This window comes from Lethenteron reissneri, chromosome 35 (genome assembly GCF_015708825.2).
Source record: "Lethenteron reissneri isolate LAM-NWPU_2019-01 chromosome 35, ASM1570882v1, whole genome shotgun sequence".
Taxonomy (NCBI): Eukaryota; Metazoa; Chordata; class Hyperoartia; order Petromyzontiformes; family Petromyzontidae; genus Lethenteron; species Lethenteron reissneri.
The window spans coordinates 8,820,145-8,845,815 of NC_083813.1; the positions used below are offsets into that span (position 1 = coordinate 8,820,145).

The following is a 25,671-nucleotide window of genomic DNA, read 5'->3' on the forward strand; positions in this document are numbered from 1 at the left end:
CGGGTGGGCTGTAAGCCTACAGACTTTGGCCGAGGAGGCAAACCACCGCGCAGGTTTTCAAAGTATTGCCGTGTAGCTCTCCGATGTGTTTTTGGGGTTGTGTCGTGTGCTTTCGAGCACGACGTCCGATGTTAATGAAGCATCTCCCAGCACGAAGTGTCAGACGTGCCAAACAACAACAACAACAACGTATGACTCGAAAACACACGAGGCAGGGAATCTTGTTACATCTCTCAAGTTACTCTGCTGGCAAAACACTTAATGGACAATTATTTTTGACAAAGCGCTCCGTATTAAAGCAGTGCCTCCCAGGAGGTGCCTCCATCAGAGTGACACTTGCGCTCTGCAATGAACAATGAGGGCTGGCTACACAATTAGGAATGCATCCATGCAGCACTGGCGAGAGCTGGTTAGTTGCAGCAATGTCTGACACGAGTGGGGAGCTGTCACCTCTGAAGAACAAAAACCCCCAGGACGTATCATGGGAATGTAGAATATCACGCGGCACCGGACGTGGCAAAAAAAGCACCATGTAACTGGCAAAAAAAAGTTTAATTTTGAACGTCTAAGGTCCCAGGAATACTTAACGATTCCTTGGACAGCTGCCTCAAAACCTGGGCTGTCCTGGGAAAACCGTGACGGACTGCAACGTCACACACAAGCAACTGCACTCGACTTAAAACCAGGCAGAGAAAAAAAAACGCATTATAAAATGTAAGCTTGCAAACCATTCTGTGTAAAAATGCAGTTTTATTTTGAAATGTAGTGTTGTTTTTTTTATAGCAATAGTATTAATCATCTACGGCTCTTGATCAATGCGCTGTTGTATTTAAAGGACTTTCACTCAAGGTGGGGTGGGGGGGGGGTTATTGGCTATGCTTCATCATGCTGATCAGCGTAGGTTGGTGATGAGTGGCTGGGATGGACAGCGCTAGTTCAGATATCACTCGTCACTGACCGGTACTAGCCGTGGCCAGGACTCAAACTCGGGTCAACCAGCCTCATTGTGTAGTGTGCTAACCACTGCACCAGCTCATTCCACCCTCATTTGGGGTCATTTAAAATGTGCAAATAATGCGTGCATGGCCTTTGACCGCGCACGAGCTCACATACTGAGCGGGGGCTGTGGGGCCCCAAATATATATTCAGCATCAACACAGCTGCCTCAGCTGCACCAACCATATTTAACCCTGCTTATTGCGGTAGGCAGCAATGCCCAGGAGATGTGCTCAAGAGGCTGCTAAATGCATTGCTCGTTGTTGAAGAAAACTCGGCTGCACTGTGTACAAGTTGCCCATCTCATTCTCCGTGCTCTCAACTGGCTACCCATCGCCAGTAGGGTCACATACAAGACCGCCTGCCTCTGCCACAATGCCTTCATATCTGCCTGCCCGCCGTACCTTTCTTCATTATTGACGACTTGCAGCTCAGCACACGGCAGATGCCTGCGCAGCGCGACTCACGACCTCCTCTTGATACCAAGATCCAGGATGGTCATGTCTATGCGCCGTTTCTCGGTGGCAGCCCCAACAGTCTGGAACGATATCCCTCTGCACATTCGCAGCATCACCTCAATCGCCTCCTTCAAGAGAAACTTAAAAACTCACCTCCACAATCATGCTTTCGAGCGACTCTGAGCTTGGCTCCGCGCCTCTGAGTTGCGGCCACTACGTCTGCAAATTTGCGCGCGTTACAAATTGAACTATTATTATTATTCAGTTCAGTTGCACCCTTCTCGACACTGACGATTTGGGCTGACCCGAACGCTGTCCAGCATCTCCTCCTGTATTGAATCCGCCTCGCTACTTTGCTCAATTCCAATATGTTTCAGGTCTTTCTTTAACATTCATCCGTCTAGATTTGAAGCTTTCGTGACTGCAAGGATTCATAGTCTTAGGTTTTTTCGGTAAAGTCACGTAGGTAAAAAACTTTTATTAATTAAAATTTTACCTACTTGACTTTACCGAAAAAAACCTAAGAATATGTTCATCCGTCTGCCTTTCTGCCGTCCTACTTGCCGTGTTACCCTCTCTGTGCACGTGTGTTACCAACTACGGTGTTATCAGGGGCTTCATTTCTCGCTCGATATTTTCCGGAACGCTGCCAGGCTGGCTTGATGCAGGGCTTATTTGCGTACGGCACTACCACATCGAGTACAAGGCAGATCTATCCATAATCATCCGATAGTATTATTGTACCCTATATTCCTATACTCACATGAACAGGTTTGTTTAATTAGATGGACATAAATAAGGCGACATTGACGTGGTGTGCCACACTAATTCTCAGAACCTGGAGCCTGGCTTAAATTAAGCATCGGGCGTTTCTGTCTGAGTTCATCATCATTTACCTGTCCAACGATTACAGCCTCTACTCTATTGTCTTCTTGATCACAGCATAGTATTTTTTAAAAGTTGTTAAAGGTTACACGAAGTCCACCATCCAATCATTTTCCAATTTTATGTTTGGATGTCCCTTACTGGAATGTAACCAACCTGTGTTAATACTATCGTAAAGTTTTTAGTTTTCATGATGAACAGCTTTGTGAAATATTCTAAAATTGGTGAATTTACTTGTCATTATTAAGACCCCAATCTTGCCGCAACAACCTTGCCATGTCCCTACAGCGACTGTGCCGTAATCTTGATTCAGAAACTACCCTGTTGTAAACTTACCCAATTATTTGTCTGCATCCAATATCTCGTGAGCCTCAGACTATGAAATTGCTGCGTTATTAGAGCATAAATCTTCTCGGATTAAATAGTAAGACAAAATATAATCTCGTGATGAGCTTTGATGTAAAAATAATAGATTGCTTTTGTCAGAGATTTTTCCTTCTGTTGAGATTACAGGAAATATGGTTGAGCACACTACAAGTGAATGAGGTTCAGTGACCTCATAATTTTGAAAGCAGTGGTTGGAAATACTGCTTTAAACGCAATGTTTAATTCGCTTAGTGTCTGTTTAGTGTTGCAGCTTATATATAGCAAAACTTTTAGCTGCAGGGATGCTGCCGTGATGTAAATGGTAATCACATTGTAGTCCAAATGCAATGATCGCTCGTTCAATCTCATTTTATTTTTAAAACCCGTCCTATTTCGGTCCATCCGTTTAAATGGGTGCACCACAGTTCGCTGATCGGCAGATCACGTGCGGCGTAGTAAAGCGTGAGTACTGCCACCTCTTCCAAGAAGTCCGGCAAGCATGGAAGAAAATGTCAAAATACCCTAACCCCGAGGCCCTTCTGCCAGCAGTGTTGTAAGCAAGTAACTGCGGGGCTGCACCCTTAACCATCACAGCTGCAGCAGCAACTAAGTCGCACCGTCAAAGCAGATTTACACAACACAAGCTCAAATCGCACGAGTCACGTCGCATTTTCCCAGCGCTTTGCCAAAGGGCAAATCTCTCCGTAGAGCCAACGAGAGGTCACGCGAAGTTTACACGAGACGATTATTGTATCGCGTGAGTTTTTGTCTGCTCAGAAGGGTTGCCACCTGTTCTAGTATTTTTTTTCTTGCGCAGGGCACGCCTCTCTCTCTCTCTTTGAGGTATTTGTCCTGTTAAACATGTGTCTGCCCAGGACGTAAACAATTCCCGGCCTTTGTCAGTTGTTGCGTGATAATACACCGCTTGAGACAACGCGTACGTTTTATCACCCTCTTCCGCTGCTGCACTGTGAGATATTCACATATCTCACAATGCATACTCCCATGACGTTTCCTTGGTTGTTGTGTGCGTGTGTTATTTCGGAGTTGGCAACCCTACCGCCGAGGCACCGCAGCAGGCGTGTCTAAAGATGTAGCCTTGTTTACAAGCCGCTGTCCCAGACTCTTTCAATTCGTTCAGACTTGACAACCAAGGTGGCAATGTGGCAAGGGAGTCTTTCTCACGGGGGACCCCCTGCCTTCCCACACCCTGTCACGTGCTCATCCAGGAAGCAAGTCCCTGCTGTGCGAGTTAATGAAGAGACCATTGGAAACTGTCAATTCTTTGCACACACAACAACAACAACAAAACTGATGGACGTATATGGTCAGGGGGAGCATTCGAATAACATGATAATGTAAAAAAAAAGTGATAGGCTAGATATAGACTACTTCACAGGGTTATATTTTTGTATTATTACAAATGCGCTATTTTCATCGTGCGATAAGATGCAGAAATAACTATTGGAAATTGTTATTTCTGCATGCCGTGCATCACCCCCCGTGCCAGAGAACAGACCTGGAAGATGACGTCCATAACAGTTTTTTTGTGTAAGATCGCGTAAACATACATCTTTCGCGAAACCCGCCGCCACCCGACACAGCCAATGAGTGAGGGTTGTCACGTAAACAGAACATGCCAATACGTTACGAGTACAGTACACCGACTGTGTGTTGGAGAGTAAAACCACAACATTTACAATTCGAGTGCGACGTTTCGGCAGTAATTACGACCGGTATCATCAGGCGACATCCAGAGTTGTGGAGAAATCCTCCTGTTTGCAGCCTCAAAAGATGACGTCACCACATGCATGATACTAAAGTCACTTCAATGAACCTCTTCATCCACACAAGCGATGCACTTTTGATATTCCCCGGCAAAAGTTTTTTTCTTGATCACATAACAATCGAACTAATGGTGTTTTTTTACATTCTTAGAGCTGGAATTGTAGCCAAATTTACTACAAAAACGACAACAACATGCTAATTCTACACGACGATTATTATTATTTTTGAACAGTCATCGGTGACTCGGCTCATACCATCAAGCTCGTTACACTTGAAGCCCATGTTCACCGGTGCCCTCTCAGAATTCATACCCAAGGTTCTAAGGAGTGCCGCCTCAGTGCTCTGACCTCTGAGCCACCCATCCACCTCAACAATGGCAACATATTTCCTCGCAACTCCGATTAGCACGGTTGGCTATGTACTTACGGTGCGAAAGATGTTCAACACGCAAACATACATACATACATCCGATCCTTGAGCCACCTGACAAGCTCACATGTTTATTTTCATCTTGGCTAAGTATATCAACATCGCCATGGCAATCATCGGGGCAGGGACGCAGTGTGACCCAACTCCATTTCGGCTCCAACAAGCTTCTCACGCCTCGCCAAAGTTGCCATTACACCAAAACACCATCAAATGCCTCCCCCCTCTCTCCTTCCCCCCCTTGACTCTTGCTCCTTGTTTCCGCCTCTCAAATCCCAGCAGACGAAGCTGACAAGGGTGGGCACTTGTTGTTCCGCTGCGTTGGGCGGAACGTTTTCACACAAGTGTAAATGGGCCTTTCGCTCTCCCTGCCCGAAAAGCTGTGGAGAGAGGTGACATCTGACCTCTGGCAAGCTGCACGCTCGCCTCCTCAGCTTGCTGTCCCCACCCCCTTCTCCTAAGATTCGTCAGAGCCATCAAGGTAGGGTTAGACCCAAGCCAGCGGAGAGGCTGTGCAGAATGTCTTGCTCCAGATAAAGAGACCTGCACAGGCGATCGTGGGATCAGGGGCAGAGCCTGTGTGATCGCCGCATTAGTAATTGGCTGGAAACGGAGGCACGTGAGTGGGTTAATCCAGGGTTAGGAGATAACTAAGCACCGGGGCAGGATGCTTAACCCTTTGGGCCACAAGACTGCATTGCCGATACTGATGCTTAACTTCATAATAATAATGCCACAAGATTTAGACCTGATGTTGTTGCTGTTATAGCGTGAATCGTGGATGTACTTTGCACTATTATCTTATTTTTTTTGTCCTAGGCAAGGAAGTCTTATAGGGTAATTGACCCAAATCAAACTTAAAGACGCGAGCTGCCTTAATGGAAGCGCAAAAGTAATGCTACGTAAGCGCATGTAATAATACAGATCTCGTCCTGAAATAAATGTGCAAATGTTGGTTTTATTCTTATTCACGCACAAAGCAGCCCTCTATGTGCAACCTCTTGTGCAGTTCACAGCGGATCTTCTTGATGTTTAAGTAAGCTTCAGGGAACAATGTTTTTTTTTTTGCATAAGGGTTGCTCTCGAACAGCACGATGCCAAAAAAGGCAGCCAGAACTTGAATGTTGCAAACGAAGGCTCAATTATTATTATTTTATTTATATTATTATTATTTACATTATTTTAATTATTTATTTCCCTTATTTATTTTTACCTACGTGACTTTACCGAAAAAACCGAAGAGTAAGAAGGCTCAACTTGGTGCCGCTGGGCAATGATGCAGACTCGTTTGATGTCAGGCGCTGTGCGTGTGCACCAATTGAAGAAATGCTCCCAAATTAAGACTGCCACCTTAACCTTTGCAGCATGTTCATATATTTGTTTGATAAGCTTGCATATGGACATTTAATGGCAATATTAATTTTATTGCACGCTTGCTTACAAACACGGGGAAGAACACATCTCGCCATTTCTCAAAGCAGTACAACGGTGATCAAAATCACCTGCCCAGACTGCATTTTGATTGCCTAATTTCTTAACTTGATCGGAGATAACAAAAGCTATCGTGCGTAAACGGGTCTCCCTTTCTCGTTTAAACTTTCTGGACGGCTAATTACGCTGGTTCTGGATGATTAATACTACTTATAATAAATATGACTCTATAATGCTTTGGTCAATACACTGCTAAGTGAAAGCCCTCCTGGTGCCACGATAGTTGTGCAGTCATACTTCACCTCCGATGAGCACGGTGGGCTACGTACGGTGTGAAAGAAGTTCAACGTACATACTCAGGTTGCTGAAGAGCAGGGTTGCACCTCGGAGCGGTTCTGATAGCACCTGCCGTGGATGTTAACCTTCGGCCGGGAACCAAAATCAGGTTACTGGGTTCAGAGCCCAGCGTGCTAATCAATGGCCCACTGCTGCAGTTTCATATGCAATGTGTAATGACAGTCATTCTCTTGGCACATCAAGTTTGGAAATTGAAGATCACGTTCATGGTTAACGATTGAGGGACAAGGTAAAAGGTGCAGCCATGCCATGTTTGGATCACTCCACTGCTGACGGAAGTATCCCCACTACCAAGGAGCTCCAGAGAGCCCATCGAGAGGGGATCTTGGCCTACTCTTCCCATCCTACTCGGTGGGAGCACCCACGCTTGACCCAACCACACACGCAACCTACCGATTGACGAACTGATCAAAACAATTGTCCACCTTTTCAGCTGACGTGCCAGGAGATTGAACCCTTCGACCTCTGGATTGCAAGTCTATCGTGTAAACTATTCAATCATGGCAGAAATCCCAATATTTAAATGCTAATAACTATTGCAAATACATCCCTTTTATAAGCACTGCAAATTTTGAAAAACCAAAGGATAAACATTAATTGAGCTAGGACCGATTTCCGCAACTGATGTCAGCATACAACTTGGTGTAGCGATGATTCTATTTGGGCGGAAGGTTTGCAACTCATTACAAAATCACGAACTTCAGTGGCTCCGCGGACCCGAGACTCAAAGCATTCGGGCGTACCGCAGTGTGCCCCCCCTCGCCCTGCTTTGTCAAAACAAAAATAGACGCCACGGGGCAGAACACACACAGTAGCTGCTCTGTGAAAGGTTAAGAGGATGGCTCATCGAACATTCCTAAAGTACGGTACTAGTGCCTTCTCTCAGCTCTCAATCTCACATTAGAGGTCGTCCATAAATGACGTCACGCACCTAGCGGGGGGGGTCAGATTTCTGTGACGATGTGTAACGAGGGGGGGGGGGTGTTTGAGAAATGTGACGTCGCGTCAATATGCGCAACTTTAAATAAATATAGAATTGTTATAACAACACTAATTGTTATAACAACACTCCTACAACATCAGAGTGCAGCGCTACATTAAATACGCACTACAATGACAATAGTTTAAAGCGATTTGAAGCATGTTTTATTTTCAAAAGGGAAATATGGTTTTGGGGGGGGGGCAGAGCTTTGTGACGTCATATTTGAGGGGGGGTCTGACTTTTTGTGACGCCGTGTGACGAGGGGGGGGGGGGTCAAAAATCGTCCAAAATCATGTGACGTCATTTATGGACGGCCCCTTATCTTCCCTGCCCCCCCCCCTCCCACTCGCCCATGTAGTCGTCTGAACAGAGCAGAAACGTTCGACTCGTGCGCCGCATTCTAACCATCGGGGGGGTCATGGCACCAAGAAGTGAAGTGAGTTCCATGTAGGTTCGTGCTCGCGCAGTGTATTTATTTTCAGCTTGGCAGGCTCACAGGCAGTGGTTGCTCACCTCAAGATCTGTGGGTCACCGTGTTTTTAGCTCAATTTGGCAACTTTAAGCCATGTGGCAGGGGAGAGTGCACTCCACCGAAGCGGACCTTGAGCCATTTGGGGAGGCTAAAGATCCCCCCCCCCCCCAACACTCATGAGAATAGCCCATCGGGTCCTAATGCGATGCGGCTCGTTGTATATACCATTCAGAATAAATACATGGATATAGCATGTGGATGCAGCCATGTAATGGTTATTGCACTGGATTTGCAATCCAAAGATCGCCGGTTCAAGGTCCCGACACAGCATACTCGAGATGAGTACACAAGACATTCGTTTAGCAGGTCACGTGTGGTGAAATTAATCTTCTTGGTTCTTTCGGGAAGTAATAAAATAATAAAAATAAAACATAATAAAATAATATTACTTCCCTTCTACGTGACTTAACCGAAAGAACCAAAGAGTAATTTCAATATTGGTTGTTTTCTACTTCAGAGTAAAAAGGGGAGAAATGGTGCTCAGTACTTAAGCACTTAACTTATTTAGTTAATTTTGCAATGCATGACCAAAACGAACAACGCATGTTTTATTATTAAAATTAAAATAATATTTGTCATCATGTCAAGACGTCAGGATTTGAACACATTCTGTATATACGCCAAATTACCAGTGAGTCAGGTAGGTTTTGGAATTGTTGGCATACAGACACTGAGACTGTGCTCAATAATGTTAATCAAATTCCACCTGACCTATGACCCAAAGCAAACTTCTCTGAAGCGTCACACTTGCTTATGTTCTATATTTTTTCACGTCTAAGGAAGCAGTGGTGCAAAAAAATGAACAAGCTCGGCCCTTTTTTCCCCCTTAGCGCTTTTCAATTTCAGACGGCCCTTCACCATCCCAGCTGCCTGCACGCTGCCAGATTTTGAGATGTAAAAACCTTTCCTGGCTGGGCAAGTGGCACGGCCAAAGAAAACATCCTCCGTTGTGGGCGTTACGATGAAACGACGCAATTAGAGCAATCCAAAACCACTTTGGCAGGTTTTTTTTATTACGTGAAAATTGAGGAATGCAGCCCAAATATGAAGAAACGGTGAACGTCAAAGCTTCAGCCCTTGCAATTACCTGCTCGAATCACTGCTGACAGAAGGGCCTCCGTGAAAAGGAGCTATAGAGAGCCCCTCTAGAGTCTACGTTGGTCTTTTCTTCCACGCTAGCCAGGCGTCTTTGAAGGGGTGTGAGTTAGCTACACGTTACCCCCACCACAGACGATCTGTCAATCGACTAATCATCGTGGTAATTTATACTGCTGAGTGGGCCAAGGCTTGGGAGGGGAAGCGTTTAAGAACGTTGCACCGCTGTTGCAACTGCCACCGCCAACAGATCAAACCAGCCCCAGCGACTTGCCAAGTCCAGTGCGTTCACCATCCCATCACGGCGGCATATCCCACGTATAACATTTATTTAACAAACATTGTGAGTGCATTAGAATTCTGCGTTTGTTAAAAAATATGGCAACCAGTGCATATTTTTTCGTGTGCTTTATTTAAAAAGTAAAGTAGCATTTTTGGTCAAAATAATTGCATAAACTGTAATAAAGAGGTATTTCCCTACTAGGGGTTGTTCGGGAGCACCTGCGCCGCCCCTCACAACCATTTTCGGCCTTCGGCCAGGAAAGTCACGAAAAAAATTGCACACGAACGACGCATTAACGCAAGCACCCGATGCTCCGTTTTGAAGTTTTAAAATGAAACATCTTTGAATTGTATTGTGTTTTGAATTAGATAATTAGATTTCTTCATTAAAAGCTTATATCATTTTACATCTGGAAGACTTCATTGAAAACGACATTTCGTGTGAATTTTCTCTCGTCGTTAAGTAGATGGCCTTGCTGGGGGTTCGGTTCTATGCGGACTTTCACCCGTTTGGGATTGCGGGATCGAGATAAGGTGACACGGAGCTGTTGGCCGTGCGAGAAGACCGCCGTCTGCAGATCGATTCCAACGTAATCGAACGTCTGTCCCTGCGCCACCGTCGTTCATGCAGGGTGCGCGTACGTTTGCAGCGCCCCCTGCATGAAAACGACAGAAAGTGCAGCGTTCATCACAGATAAAGTTGTGCGCTTATTTAAGAGTATTATACGGTAACACATTGGTATTTGGTTCTAGCATCGGCCAATTCCAACATACGCACACTGGAATACAACAGCGCAAGTGTTAAAACTGCCATGTGCATTGCACCCGCAAATGCGAACCTTTGTACTTATTGGCTCGAACAAAATTAAGACTACATTTTTACATAAAAACCTTGTGTGGGAGCGTGGCAGTCATGCCTTGGCAGGTGGTACCTCGGTAATTTCTTTCCACATGAATACGGTGTATTGCATCGTGTAGTTCAATTGATTTAAACCGCGCATAAATAGCAATCTATTTAAAATAAATGTCAAGGCATAACTGTAACATGATCAACATAAGCCGTGTAATTGAAGATGTCATCGTGTGCCTTTTTGTGGGGTGTTCATAAGGGGAAACTAAAACCCTCCGCTTGAATGTAATATTACCACCTTTATCATTCAGAGAGATTAAAAAGTAGACAATCGGTTACAAAAATCTAAGCAATTTAAAAAGAAAATTCATCAGAGCCACCTTTTCGCATTGTTGGAGGATTTATAATCATCTCTCTTTTCCAGTATATGGAGGCTGTCGTGTCCAGGGCTTGTTGGCAATGGCTGTGATAAAATTGTTTGTCATATCTGTGCCTCTCCAGCCAGGTAGAGCAAGCAGCTCGCAATCAAAAGGTCGTGAGTTCAAATCCTGGTTGGGAATTGACTCAACCCATCACCCCACCAGGGTCAACTGGGTCCTCAAGTGCGGTGTGTTGATGCGTTCAGCCCAGTTACCAATGCTTGCGCGAAAAAAAAACCCATTACATTAAATTTGGTTCTGCAACTAAATTTCTCCAAATTCCATCTCTGAGAATGAATACTGTGCATTGGGTTTCTTGGGTCTTTCGGTAAAGTCACGCAGATAGTCTTCTTGGTTCTTTCGGTAAAGTCACGTAGAATGTAGATAATGAAATAATAAAAATTAAACATTCTAAAATCAAAATTTCACGCAGATAGGTTCAAAGAAAATAACAAAAATAACAAAAAAAACTACGATGTTTCGATCCCAACACAAGCAATCGTCATCAGGAGTGAAAAAAAGCATCAAAGCTGCTGAGGCAGGATGTTTAAAAGGTTTGAAATGGGTGTAGCCCAAGGGTCATAAGCGACGTGGGCGGGGCTAGTTATGTTAATGTGAGAAATTTGCATGTCAATGTAAGATCGGAGAGCTACCTCCATGACGACGAAGCTGCGGAGGTGGCCATTGTATTGTGAGAGATTAGCATGTCAATGTGCACTTGGCTTGACTGCCTTGCAACATTTTTCCCCCCCTCCATCCCAGCTTAAATAGTCGCTCCAAGCCTGGGGTGTGTCATTCAGACTCTGTCTTCTCGACAAACCTGTTCTCCACCTGAGGACGGCTGCTTGCGTTGTGGCCGAAACGTCGTGAGAATTATTTTATTATGTTTTATTTTTATTATTTTATTATTTCCATTCTACGTGACTGAACCAAGAAGATGCCTTGCGACAAACATTTCTCTCACATGCAGAGGGGATAGCAAAGTGTTGCCCCCCCCCCCCCCCCTGTGTGGACCAGAGGTCACTTGCATACATTCAAAGGTAGCTCTGTTACATCTGCTTATGTGGGCTGTTCTCTACTAGGAAGGGTTGTACTGCTTTGTCACCTTTGTATCATGGTATAATGCTGATAACCAAAATCGAGATAAAATTGGGGAAAATGTGCACCCTAAATTAAGGGCAAACTCATTACAGCACTTGGTTGCATAACAAGAGCTTTCCCTTCTGTTCGGCATCAAGACAACATCACAGGGAGTGACAGATACCCACAAACAAATACAGAAACAGGTCTGTTTTAATTCCCCAACTCCCACCAAATGTAATTGACAAAAGGGTGTTTTATGCACACGCGGGCATTCTTAGCAACAACAACAAAACTGCAGATGTCTTAAAGCAGCAGGGCCACAGTTGATGTTTGTTAGTTTTTTGTTGGAAAGGTGCAAGAATAACACACTCAGAGCTGTTGTGACAGGGCAGTAGTCCACAAGGCAGAGAATGTTAAGACTACACCCTCCCTCGCATCATTACCGTCCGCCACAGTCTATCCAATGCCAAACGCAGGCCTCCCCCATGTCACTCCTTCTGGCTGCCATTCCTTCACCAGTCTTGTCTATTCCTTCCAGGGATGTGTCTCTGACTTGCATTTGTTCCCTGATCCGTGTGTTCATCTCTCTGTTTCGAAGCGCAATTTAAATTGTGCTTCTACCATCACACTCATTTTCAGCTTTTCACCTTTTGTTCCATTTGATTTGTCAGTGTCCATATTGCTCATCCAAATGTCACAGTAGGTTATGTGCACAGATTCACTTTTTTGTAATTAATACGCAGAACTGTGGAATACAACTACATGGGTTTTAAGAATAAACAGTACTTAATTATGCTATATTTGTACAATTTCAAATGTTGTATTTTTCCGCACAATTAGGCTGATGTTAAATTATGCAGTGGTTGGCCTTTGTTGATTTTATCCGAGCAAATCTAAGGATGTTTTTGTCGCATATAATTCAAGCTGCCAGATATTTAAGCTTGAATTAAGGCGAATAAAAGAACCTTGATGGATTTTACATCTTGTAGAGGAAAAACCAAAATGCTAAATATGCAAAATGTTCGCATTGTAAAACAATGAGGCAACCATTAATTGAGCATGAAATGGTTTTTAAATGGGATTACCCTACACAGCTACACAGCCCGCAAAGAGCTTAAAATGTATTTAGTTAGCGCAAACAATATATATACATGTTTAATCTCACATTATGAAAAGTATAAAAAAAAGACAATATTTTTTTTCTTAGAGTGAAGAAAAGCGCCGCGAATTTAGACGAGACACAAAAGCTGAACTCAATGGACTCTTTTCTTGTTCTGAGTTCTTGGCGGAGTCACCGCGTCGTCGTGAAAAGCGGGGCCACAACGCGAAGTAACGCGAGCAAATGACAAGGATGAATATCCTTGCGAGGTTATGTGTTCACATTTGTTAATTCGGTGGTGTGAGGTTAAAGGTATTTTGCCCAGCAGCTGCTTGCTCAAGCCACTGCTGGAGGATGGGATCCCCTCCAGAGAGATGGTTCGAGAGGATGTTTTGGTCTCCTCTTCCATCCTGGCCAGATGTGTTAGCAGTGGTGTAGCCTTGCACACATTACAAATGAGCCACTTGGCAGTGCCAATGTAAATTTTTAAATGAAATACATTTTACTGCTTTATTTCATCAACTCATTTTCATACAACAACAAAAACTCACTGAGCACTCTTCTTGGTTCTTTCGGTAAAGTCACGTAGAAGGGAAATAATAAAATAATAAAAATAAAACATTATAAAATACAATTCTCACGACGTTTCGGCCACAACGCAAGCAGCCGTCCTCAGGTGAAGAACAGGTCTGTCGGAAAGACAGCGTCATTCAGACGCTGACTACGTGACTTTACCAAAAGAACCAAGAAGATTAATCCCTGCAGTCACGAAAGCTTTAAATCGAAATTTCACTGAGCACTGTTGCGTATCATTCTGGGTACTAAATAAAATACAGCCGTGTTCTCCACTAACGCGGTAGTTGCATTCCTGAAGAACACCACGTTATCGACAAATCGCGTTATAATAAATAATACTGTATATGATACAGGGTAAAGCACAGTCCCCGATGACACGTGAGGTGCGTGTGCAGGCTGAACAAAGACTGGGTTCAGTTCACTCAATCGCGTTATATTCAATTGGTATCCACGTTATACAAAATGTGTTCCCTAATACATTCATTGCGTTATATCCAATTCGCGTTCAGACAACATGTGTCAGAAGAGAATAGACTGCACATGATTCAGCTTTTGTTCTTTATTGCCAGATGAGACGATACGAACTTTTAGAATGTTCGCCTTACAGACAAATGTTGGACAACTGTGCGCTGTGAGTTTTTATGCAATTTTGTTTTCTTGTGCTGACTTCCCATGGTGTAAAGTATATGTAAAGTATTTGTAAAGTATTTGTTCAGCACGTCTGACTCTGCTGACGAGGACCAGAGGGCAGAAACCAGTCCAGGCTATTAATGTTTAAACAAATGCTGTCGATTAAACATATTCATGGGGAAAAAATCTACCAACTATGACACGTGCAAAAGGTATGAAAGTCTGCCCACCACAGAGTCAATAGCTGCAGATGTGTTACACTTAAGCAAACACTCCTCCCACACGCAACTTGACCCTCTAAAGGGTATATCCAACTTTATTTCTAGAAATACAGAGTTACGCTCTTTACAGCAATTTTTTCTTCACCAATGACTGCACCCACCATCACACCCTTGCCAAAGCGCACGTGTTGAGAGGCAAGCTGACTGTAAGCACAATAGACATTCCCCGCTCATGACGGCTTTTAATAGTTCCATGGGAACTCCTCAAAGGCTCTCTCCTCCGGTGGGGATGTGGGCAAGACAACGGCTAAGCGATATGACATTGATAACGGCGAGAAACCGCCGCTATTGGAAGGTTCAACCCTAACCCCTGAGAGGAGAACTGCAATTTTTTGAGAGGTGGCAAATGGGATCGAGGCAGAAACTCATGACTTTGGGGAGTGGCACTCAGCGGCAAGCAGGCGTTTACTCCCAGCACATGCCCCCATTGGACTCCTCCGTTCACAGGGTTGTTTCAGGAGTTGGGTGGGCACCGGATACCCTTCCTGCGCTGCTAAGCCCAACAAATTCCCAGGCTGCAAAGTGATAAAAAAGTGGTAGTAAACGGGGAGGGGGGGGGGGCAATAATAAAAAAAGAACACTTCAGGCCTCGTCGCGAGCGAACTGCGGAGACACTTACACCAGCGCCCTGTATATCCCATGGTGGTTTATAGTGGCTTTTTTTTTTAAAACGTCAGCAGTCATTGACCATTGTTTTGTGTGGCTTGTTTTTCATCGCCTCCAAAAAAAAAACCGTCGCTTGCTTGCTTGCTTTTATTTTAACGACCGTCTCCCAACAGTAATTTGGTTGCATTAATGTTTTGCTCCAGGTCAAATGGAAACCATTTAAGTAAGGTACGGTTGCAGATCTCGAATGGTTGAACTTTATTGTGATGAAGGTCATCCTTGTGTACGTCACCAAAGTAGGAGTATTCTGCTGTCTATTCGTCATTTGAGGAAAAATTGTCTTTAGGTAAAACGGGTGTAGTTGTCCAAACCCAAAAAAACCTGACTCCTCTTACTCAATTCCAGTCTCATTGTCATTAAAAAGGTGACCTTAATAACTTTTCATGATACTAGATTCCTGAGATTTCTCCTCCACAAGTAAACCTATAACACTATGTTCATATTTTAGTTTATGAAGACTCAAATTTATCGTCTAACTGTATATATTGTTCCGTGCCTAACGTGTTGGTCATATTCCATATTTTAAGACCAATCTACGTATATGACCACAGTACAAAAAAACGAAATCTCGTTATTTTCTTGCTCAGGATGTATCCTTCACATTGTTAAGCCACCTCGATTATAATTTAACTGAAGCAATGTTGGAAAAGCAAATCGTGACTTAAATTGAAAAAAAGAAGACCACATGGATTGAAAAACGGTTTCACCACTGTCTATCCAACCAACCCCAGCCGCAGATACATCTGACTCGCTGCATTATGGGAAACGCAGTGGGGTGGATAATCACGTGATTCCCCTTACCGTATTTTTACATAGCTTTTATTTATATTTATAAATTGACACCCCTTAGAACATCAATAGCATGACACACTAAAAAATAATAACATTGGTGTGGAAAGATAGCAGGTTCATCCAACTAGCTCAATGCTTTACACCGTTTCTGAAACGACAACACTTTGCTGTGTATTTTCAACAGATATACCCCTTTCAGGGTAAACGCTGTTTTTCACCGACTCTAAAAAAACAGGAAGATACAATTAATGATGGCTGAGCAATGAATTTTACAAGCAGTTCACAGACGCAACTGGAGAAGGCTACAACAACATTCATTACGACGCTGGTCTAACAGTGGACGTAAAACCGCTTTAAAACATATATAAGGAGATTTATGACAACAAAAAACTCACCACCAAACTCGTCTTGTGGAAACACAACCGCCAGTCCCGTCTTTGCATGTGCTTCGTGAAGCAAAGTTTATTCTCCACCCAGAGAATGAGCAGAAATCTAATCTGCTCATTACACTTGGGCCCCTGATTGTCAGTGGCTTTTGAATAATAACAAGGTAGAATCGGTGCATATGCAGAATTAATAATGCAAACAGACACTTGGAAAACGATACCATCATTCGCATAATTTGTACTGTGCTTCTTTACTTATGGGAAGTGCAATGGCGTGGACATCCACATTTATTTATCTTTACTGTTTTATGTATGCGTATGTATTTTTTTTATATATACTGCATACTCCTAAACTGCCACAATCTCCAGTGCATTGTGGTTACTCATGATTACCTCCCAAAAGGATGGAACCGTAATATCCAATGACAACATATTATCACATTCGACGGAATTGAGAAAATGTTCAACAATTGCACGAAGTGTAAAATAAATATTGAATAAATACAGTCAACCACTATGACCAATACGGGCAAATTAAATCCGTGACTATTTTTAGGCAATGCTCCAATTGGGACAATGATTACAGAAAACGGGCACCCCACTAGTTAATTGATACCCAGCCTTCAGCCCATGAACACTTAATACTGTTAATTAAAAGTTCATTACGTTCAAATAGTGTGTAATATTGTCCCAGTTAATACATTGAAAATTGGAAAAACTAGGACAAATACCGCTGGGATAATGTTCAACCCAACCTCTCTATCATATTACCGGGTCCGCCGCTCTTCATTACGCCAGGGAAAAAAACAGATGCAGGCATCCACTCTCCCTGGGTTTGTTAAAACAGAATTCTAAAGTCGAATTGACATATTTTTAAAACAGGGTAGGTTGTCGTGGTTGTACCGCAACCTTCCATGGCGTGATGTCCAACGTTTTGCTCTACGTGTTGGCAGCTTCTTCGGACATTTGTAAATCAGAAAGCAAGTACCTCCCACAAGTTCATTAGTATCCAGTCCTTCAGGAAGTATCAGTTGCAGAATAAGCTTCCAGCACGCAGAGTAAAACTTTGGACGTCAATCCAAACAGCACATGGTAGAACCTGAAAACGTAGCCGGAGAGTTGACACCTTTTCCCGTTGACAAAAAAAAATTCGTGCAGGATTTCATGCCAAGGGGAGGGTTGAAAGTGTTATGTTAGGGCTTGAAGTTACCAATTATGGTGTTGGGCACATTTAAATGCTGCTTTGGCAATGTTTTATTTTACAGAGATGCCAGCTTTGGAGGTGTGTTAGTTGACTATCAGGTGTGCGTGTCAATAATTAGCTTCGGAGAGCAGCAGGCTTAAGAATAATCAGACGCACTCACATTTGTTTTCCTCGGTACCCAAGTTTCTCATTGAAAAATGCTTTCATTGTGAAAGGAGAAAATTGCAAAATGTACCTAATTATAGTCAATGACTGCAGAGTAAAATCACCTCTCTGCCACACGCCTCTCTCTTCAGGCTCAGTGGAGAACCCCCATTGTGGACCAATGACTCATGTTCAGCCAAGATACATTTGTTTCATCCATTTCTGTGATTATATGCTAACCTATTCTAAACTTGTATTGGAATACACCTCAACTTGTGGCCGATTCAATTATTTCCCACAGTAGGAGTCGTGTTCTGACCAAGAGACTGCCTGAACAAGCAGTGATGGTGGTAGGCCACGAGGGACTTATCACAGACACGTTATGGGGAGGGGGCTTTCAGTTGATTAAATCCTTGCTAGATGACAGAAGAGATAAAGACGAAAGATATAATTGTAGTGGGGTAAGATAACTGTACACACAAAGAGATTCACAATCAACATTTATGGGTTTAGATCGCGTTATTTATAAATGTGTCGTAACCCTCCACCACCCGACACGGCCAATCAGTAAAAAAGTGTCACGTTGACACATTTAGAAATAACGCGATCTAAACCCAAAAACGTTGATTATGAATAATATTGGTCGCGAAAGCCTACGTATTAAACTGACAAATAGAGATGTGAGATGTGAGAAAAGCGATGCAGTCACGATAGGTATCAGAAGGGATCAATATACTTTTATTGTCAATTATGTCTATATGTTCATTCGGAAATTTCACTTAGCTGATGTTTGATTCTCCCCTTTTTTGCATGAATCTGGGACCTCTTCAGCTACTTTGGGCCCTACGCTTTTGCCTGAATTGCTTATACCGAGCACTAACACTGCAATCAAGGTTATACGAACAAACTCAAGAGAGCGGGGTGAATTTGGAAGTGCGGGGCTGCATCCCGTGTGGTACAATGCGCAGGCTTGGCACGAGGTCTTTGTATTAGAAATTCAAACGTACACGGATTATTATGTCAAGTTTGGATGTTTGTTATTTTATTCAAAAATAATAAGCTTGACAAGAATTGACATGTTCAAGACACGTATTTCAGAATGCTATTTCAAGGCTCTGGAGAACTTTTAAAAAATAAAAAAATAAATAACAACATATAAAATAAAACAAAAAACCAATTAAATTAGAAGGTACTGACTTCATTCAGTGACATTTTTACATTAACACAATATTGCGCATTTTGCGGCTTCTGTGGGTGATTTTGTGAGTCGATAAAATGAAGGATAATGTACATTGATCCTTTTAATATACTTTGTCTGTGAAGTTGTCTTCAACTGGCATAACCAAAGATGCTTTGCCTACCAATCTCACTTTGTTTTTAAACAAACATTTTACATGAGAACTCATCCACAGAAGAATGTGTTCATTGTTAAAAAAAAAATATTATAACAAATCATCATTTTTTTCAAAGATCTTTTTTTTTCTCCAAAATAATGTACATTTATAACATAAGGCTACTTTAAGTCTGCCAAACAATTTGACAACACTTGATATACTGTATTGGCACACCTGACCAGCAGGAGTGAATGGGTGAACACAGCAATGCTAGTGTGGTATTACACATAAACCTGATTTCAGTATCATAAATGAATAAAGTTTTCAAAAGTTAAAGATGCTTAATTATAGAACCTAACATACAATTTTAGTACAACTCCATAATTTGAATTGGTCTATATTGATTTCCTTGTGTGGGTTATTTTTAGCATTTTATGAGAAACCAAATTGGTACGATGCAAAAATGAATCTAACATTTTCAGGCCTTCAGTCAAATGGCTTCCAGTCACACACCACATTGTTCCGTGTAAATGCTATCAAAAAAACTGCATCAGTGAGATGCAGTAACAACTAAAACCACATAACTCCTACATTGAACAGCACCAAAAGAATACAAAAAAGTGCAAAATAATTAAAACTGTAACAGCCTTTAAATCTGAAGCCTTTTTTTCAGTTGGTCAAATGCCACGAAGGTTTTTGAAAAATAACAACAACAATAAAATAATAAAAAAGAAATTTGCACTGACATTTTAGATGTAAACAATTCAGCTACCCACAGTAGCTTTGACAATTCACAGTTTCCACCTCTGTTACATTTTTCCTTTTTATGTGATTTTGCTAATTCAGCAAACTGTCATTTTAACAAAAGCAGATAAGCTTTGTGTAATCTTAAATAACTTGATAGGCCTACTATGGGCCAATGCAGTTAGAACCTATAGCATATTAAGCACCTTTAACAAGCTCTTAAATTAAGTACAGTGATATTTGTACATAACACTTCTGTTTTGATGGTTCGTGTTAATCCAAAAAAAATTCTTCAAGCAGTAACTGTACAGGTTTTGTTAAAATAAACTGATACTAGTACAGGTTACTGTAGAATAGGATCATTGTAAATAAATGCGTGAATAATCAATTTTTGTGGACATTAAACTTTTGACCATGTCTGTTGGTTATAACATATTTGTTTGACGTTATTAATTTAGGTTTCAAAATCTTTTAATTGTGATTTTTTTTACATGTATAAATCAAAATATATCAGGTTAATTAGGTCAAACCTTGCTGATGTTTTTTTTTAAAGTAACACTTCATTATATGTAGCCAAAATTATGGTTATTTATAAATGTAACCTAGAATTATGCAAAGCTGAAAACTGACTGCATTATCAACCGACATTGCCTGTGATCTTTAAATATGTCCAGGCCTTTCCTACTACACTCCCAAGCATGTGCCCCTCTTTACCGACTTGCACTTTTATCCACCAACATGAGGTTACGCCAAAATGATCCCCTTTAACAGCACACAAGTTTTCGTTGTTGTGTGTCTGGATGCATCATGAGACTATCAGTCAATGAAAGATTCTGTTCATATAACAGATGCATTAACAGGAGAAAAAAAAATCTAAAGGTTATTATTAGACAGAGTATAACCCAAGTCATGAAAACAGTGAGTAAAGAGTATTAAAGTTCAATAACAAAAATGTTGCACTAAACGCGCCCATGCTTATAACCTTCTGCAAAGTCCCTGCAAAATTTTGGCGACATTAATTGAAATGTTACTTGATATGTGAACACCTGGGGAAAAAACACACAAGCAAATAACATAATTGACCCAGTGTTAAATTCTGATTATTAATGTTTAAATTAAGTGGAACTGAATGTCAGATATCCTAAGACTGTGTTGGTTCATCCGCAGAAACCGCTGTAGCCCGAATTCCCTTTCGTTATGCCATTTCTAGCTGAGTTAAGCTCATGATTCGACCATAGCCGACACACTGCAAATCTCAGAGTTGTTAATTTGAATGAAATTCCTTCAGGTTGTTTCGCTTGAGAGGTTATATTAGTGTATACGGACTTTTTTTTTTGCCTGCAATGCATGCACAAAGAACTCTTGCCCCAAGTAACGGCGGAATCTCTCTAGGTAGTTTATACATTACAGTGCAGCCGCATTTATTACTCCCTCCGTCGTGTACCAAATTGCAAGCTGCTACAGCGGAGAGAAAATCATCTTAAGGCTTTTTTTGGCCCAGAGTCATTATTTCAGCTGAAGTTCACAGAGTGGCACGTCTCCGCCGAAGCGTCGTGCAAGCCGGTTGGCGAAACGATTTGGTACGGCCGGCTCGTCCACTCGCCAGCAACCATTTTTGAATATTTCTCTATCCTCTTCGTCTAAAACCGAAGCGTGGCCAAAACCTTGTCGTGCGCGCGGCAGGGTCGCTCAAATGGCCTTGGATTGTTCATCTCTCAAGTACCTCTCATAAAACCCTGTCTAGACACAAACAAGAGAATCCGGCGACCGTGTCTGCATAAAGACCGCAGGCACTCGTCTCAAGGCCTTGTCATAGTTCAGGAAACCCTCAAGTGGGCCTTTTTTCTTGTTCTCCTCCTCCTCCTCCTCCTGCTGCGCTTATTTATTTACTCCTTTTCAAATCAATATTAAAAATTTCATTTCATTGTTACTTCTAGGAAATTGCTCGTTCCTCGCCAGGGCTCTTTGAAGGGATATTTCGGCCGTGCGACTGCTGCGACGGGGTGTGGTGGGAGCCAGTTGGGGGGGGGGGGGAGTTGGCAGGTGAGCGGAGCCCCCCCGCCAGTCACACCCACTCTTGCATGGAGCGCTTGCAGTACAGTATGTGCCGCGGCGTGCCCTTGCGCTTGAACTGCAGCACAGTGTAGGCCAGCACCAGCATGCACAGCGCCAGGATGCAGGGGATGACCACGGCGATGGCGTTGACGCCGCTGGCGGCCGCCGTGCGAGCCACAATGTCCACGTCGTCGCCGTGAGGGCGGTGTCTCCGCCGCCCGTCGCTGTCGTCGGAAACGCCGCCGCCAGGGCCACCGGGTCCACCGGGTCCACCGGGTCCACCGGGGCCTCCTGGGCCTCCGGGACCGCCGCCACCGCCGCCGCCGCCGCCGCAACCCATCCAGTCATTGAGGATGGAGCGAGGGTAACCGGACTCCACCGAGAGCCGCTCGTTGTCAAACTTCCAGTAGTCCTTGCCCTTGTAGAAGTAGGTGTAGGCTGCATGTGCGAGCAGGAGCCACAGAGAGAGGGTGGGGTAGAAACAATGAGCGTTCTGCTGATGAGTAGCCCGTACGTACGTGGAGAGTTTGTTTTGCCAATTCACGGCTGGGCAAAGGTCTCGCTACGCCGTGCAGGTCGTGAGGGTTATTCGGTCTGTGCTCCGCAATGCTGGTCAGAGTGGGTTGGTTGGTGAAGGAGGGGAGCATAGATGTGTGTGAGCATAGAAGTACAATACAACAACGGTCCACTGCCGCCTGTGCAGCAGCCTAGAGCACCTGCAGTGCAGGTTTCGTCACCCATCCGAGGCTCAAACCTGCTCAGCTTCCGAGATCTGACAAGATCGGGCGCATTCTATAATTTGTCTTTGGAATTTTCTAACCCGCCCCTACTGAACATATGTGAAAACGCTCATATCTCATTGGATTTCTCCAGGATAAAGATTCTGATTCTGGGTGATTTGGTCATGGGAAGGTTGTATGTACGTAATTCTGAAATAATTAATGTTTACATTTGGACGATCGTTTCTAACTAGGAGAGTATATGCACCTACTTTATTTTTTAAATGTGCCAGGATGTTTTCAGTGTGTATGCTTAGAGATATACATTAGATGAACAATACACAAGACATGTATTTATATTCTTCAAAACTCTGGGGGGGAAATATAAAAGTTGAATAAATGAGTATTGCCTCTACAAGGCCTTTGCACTACTGCCCCAGTGTCATCGATAACTCAATTCATAAAATCCTCATTCCACTTTTCCACTCAAAAGTCTCAAATCTTATTTAAAATAGGCTCTGGGAAAAGATTGTTCTCAATGCCACAGGTCATCGTTTCTGGCTGAAATCAATACAGCTATATTTTTTTCACCATCTCATGTCATAAGTAAAAAAAAACGAACAACTTTTTGCAGCGCACCCAATTTTTTTGACATTACCACTTTCGCAAATCCTACACCTATTGTTGGAGCCTGGGTACGAGTGAAATGTGGCGACTGATGATAAGTGCAAAAATAATGTAAGATTTCATGGAATGCAACTTAAGTGGTATAAATCCGTATGTGTGTACCTGGACTGATATTTGCAAGAGTGTTCTTGCTCCTTCCAAGAATACATTTTGGTAAAAACCAATTTAATGGATTTCACAGATTTGCTCTGGCCTAGGCTCTTACAATATTCTAAAATTATTATGTTAATGTACATGCAATTTTATCATCATCTATCATTATTTGTACTTTGCCTCCCCTGAAGTAAACTTCGTGTTTGCATATCGAGTAATAGTAAAAACGATACGCATTTTTATGTTCTTTTGTGCTATAGCACAGAGAAAACCGAAACAAAGCAATATCGATATTAAGCCATTCGCCAAAAACGGACAAAATAGACAATGATTGTAGAGTAGGCGGCAAATGTTTAGAAGCGAATGTGGATTCTTACCGCCCTCTCGACCCATGAAAGCTCCCTTTGGTCCGTCCGGAATGCCCTTCCACACTGTGACTGACCGCGGATACCCAGGGTCCGTGGCGTGGTTATCCTCATTGAACCGCCAGTACCTGGATCAAGGAGCAGCATGTCACGTACCGTGTAGAGGAGCAGGAATCAGCGAGTGAGGTTCACGGGAACAACAACCGCGGTAATTGAAGAGAGATAAGAATGCAACTGACCGCCAGTGAGCGAGCGAGCGAGCAACTGGCATGAATTCGCTGGAGGAAGAAGTGGATTCCTCCTGGCCATTGCTTACCTATCTCCTTGGAAAAAGAAGGTCTTCCTCATGGGCTCCCACCAGAGTGCGGCATCAATGCGGTCGTGGGGCAGGCCGTTCCCAAACTGAGCCAGGCTGCGGGGATATCCGGGTTCGGCCATTGCCTCCTTGAACACCCAGTACTGGTCACCTGACACAGACAAACCAGATCCGAGTGTGAAATGAAAATGCGTACACTGTGCTGGAAGGTATAAGAGTGCCCATATCCATGGAAGCTTTTGTTTGCTATTTCACCACCTGCCATGCATGGCATATTGAAAAAAAAGTATAACTCCTTATATGTGTGTGTGTGTGCAAACAGCAGTGATTGTGTAAACACCAAATGATTGTGCAGCCACAGAGATTTGCAACAGCAAAACAACACACGTGGAATGTAATAATGTGTTGGGAGACCGTTTGGCATTCAAGACTGTGTATAATGACCAAACTACCATTTCGGATTCCCGAAACAGTTGTTTTGTTGTCCTGCCAACACCGGTTTCTTCTTGGCTGTCAAATGTGTGTGGCTTATTGTATTGAAGAGCTACATGGATTTAGCGTTAAAATTAGTTGCATGGATGCATCTGCCCAGTAGTTCCATGAGTGCCCAGCAACTGCCATGTCATGATTCAAAGCGTGCTCATAAGCACTCAAGTTTGTTAAGCCCCATTAGCCAAATGGTTCACAAATATATTTTTCTTCAAAAGCAGAATTCCTTTCCACTATAATAGCATAGGCTCCAGATTCTAGATGTGAAATTGAACATTTGTTTTTACGGAAAAATAAGAAAGACATTTAAACAACAAGCTAGTAAACACACTTGCCATTACTCCAATCAATACGCCTGCAGGAATTTGGACAAAATATAGATTCGCACATTTTTTGCTAATTGAGAAACATTGATGTAGCATCCATTTCATAATTAACGGATTTAATTGATGAGAGTTCACTGATACAGTGGGTGGTCTGCTTCCAGTAGTGATTAAAGTAAATGGGAGCCTCCAGACAGTGACAATTGCCCCGGTTTATGTTTTCACCAAAGTCTCTAGAAACCAAAACCATGCACATGACTCCATAAACAGGAAAGTGGGCTCTGATATGCACGATCAAATTTGTTTGTTATTGCAGTAACGAATTAATTTATTTATTCCTTCCACAAATTATTTCTAGGAAAAAAACCCTAGAGGGTTGTTGAATTTGCATTTGGGCGCCACGGTGGCGAGATGTTAACTCCCTTGCCTGCTGTGCCATTTCCCCTTCACAGCAACACACCTTTGAAGAAGACAAATTTCCCGTCAGGCCGCTCGTAGGCGGCGTCAATGTTGGTCGGCAGTCCTCGCCAGAAATGTCCGATGTTCATGGGGTAGCCGTCGAGCACGCGGTTGTTGCGTACGCGCCAAAACCAGCGGTCCTGCGGTGGCGGAATGTCATGTGCCATCACATCATCATGTAAGGACGCCGAGAATTTTACCGACACACAAAGAAGCTGTTCAACTCGTGAAGCTTAACCAATTTTTGTATCTGGCCGGCAATAACGACGCAATTATTAGTATTATTTACATCCCTTTGTCAATTCATCACTTCGTGAAGGCCTCTCAACATCTTCCAATCACGGGGCTTTGACCCATGC

The 25,671-nt window shown here is 43.0% G+C and overlaps 1 protein-coding gene across 2 annotated transcripts in view; it reads right to left on the reverse strand.

The window, feature by feature from the left end:
- Positions 1 to 18,722: 18,722 nt before the first annotated feature.
- LOC133350894 (matrix metalloproteinase-16-like) overlaps positions 18,723 to 25,671 on the reverse strand; it is a 54,085-nt gene continuing 47,136 nt past the window's right edge. For both annotated transcript variants that reach the window (XM_061565726.1, XM_061565727.1), the window contains 4 exons: positions 25,314 to 25,452; positions 24,042 to 24,192; positions 23,738 to 23,853; positions 18,723 to 22,299 (listed from right to left, as the gene is read on the reverse strand). In XM_061565726.1, the coding sequence (XP_061421710.1) occupies positions 21,872 to 22,299; positions 23,738 to 23,853; positions 24,042 to 24,192; positions 25,314 to 25,452 (834 nt within the window). In that variant the 3' untranslated portion in view covers positions 18,723 to 21,871. The remainder of the gene's footprint in view (positions 22,300 to 23,737; positions 23,854 to 24,041; positions 24,193 to 25,313; positions 25,453 to 25,671) is intronic.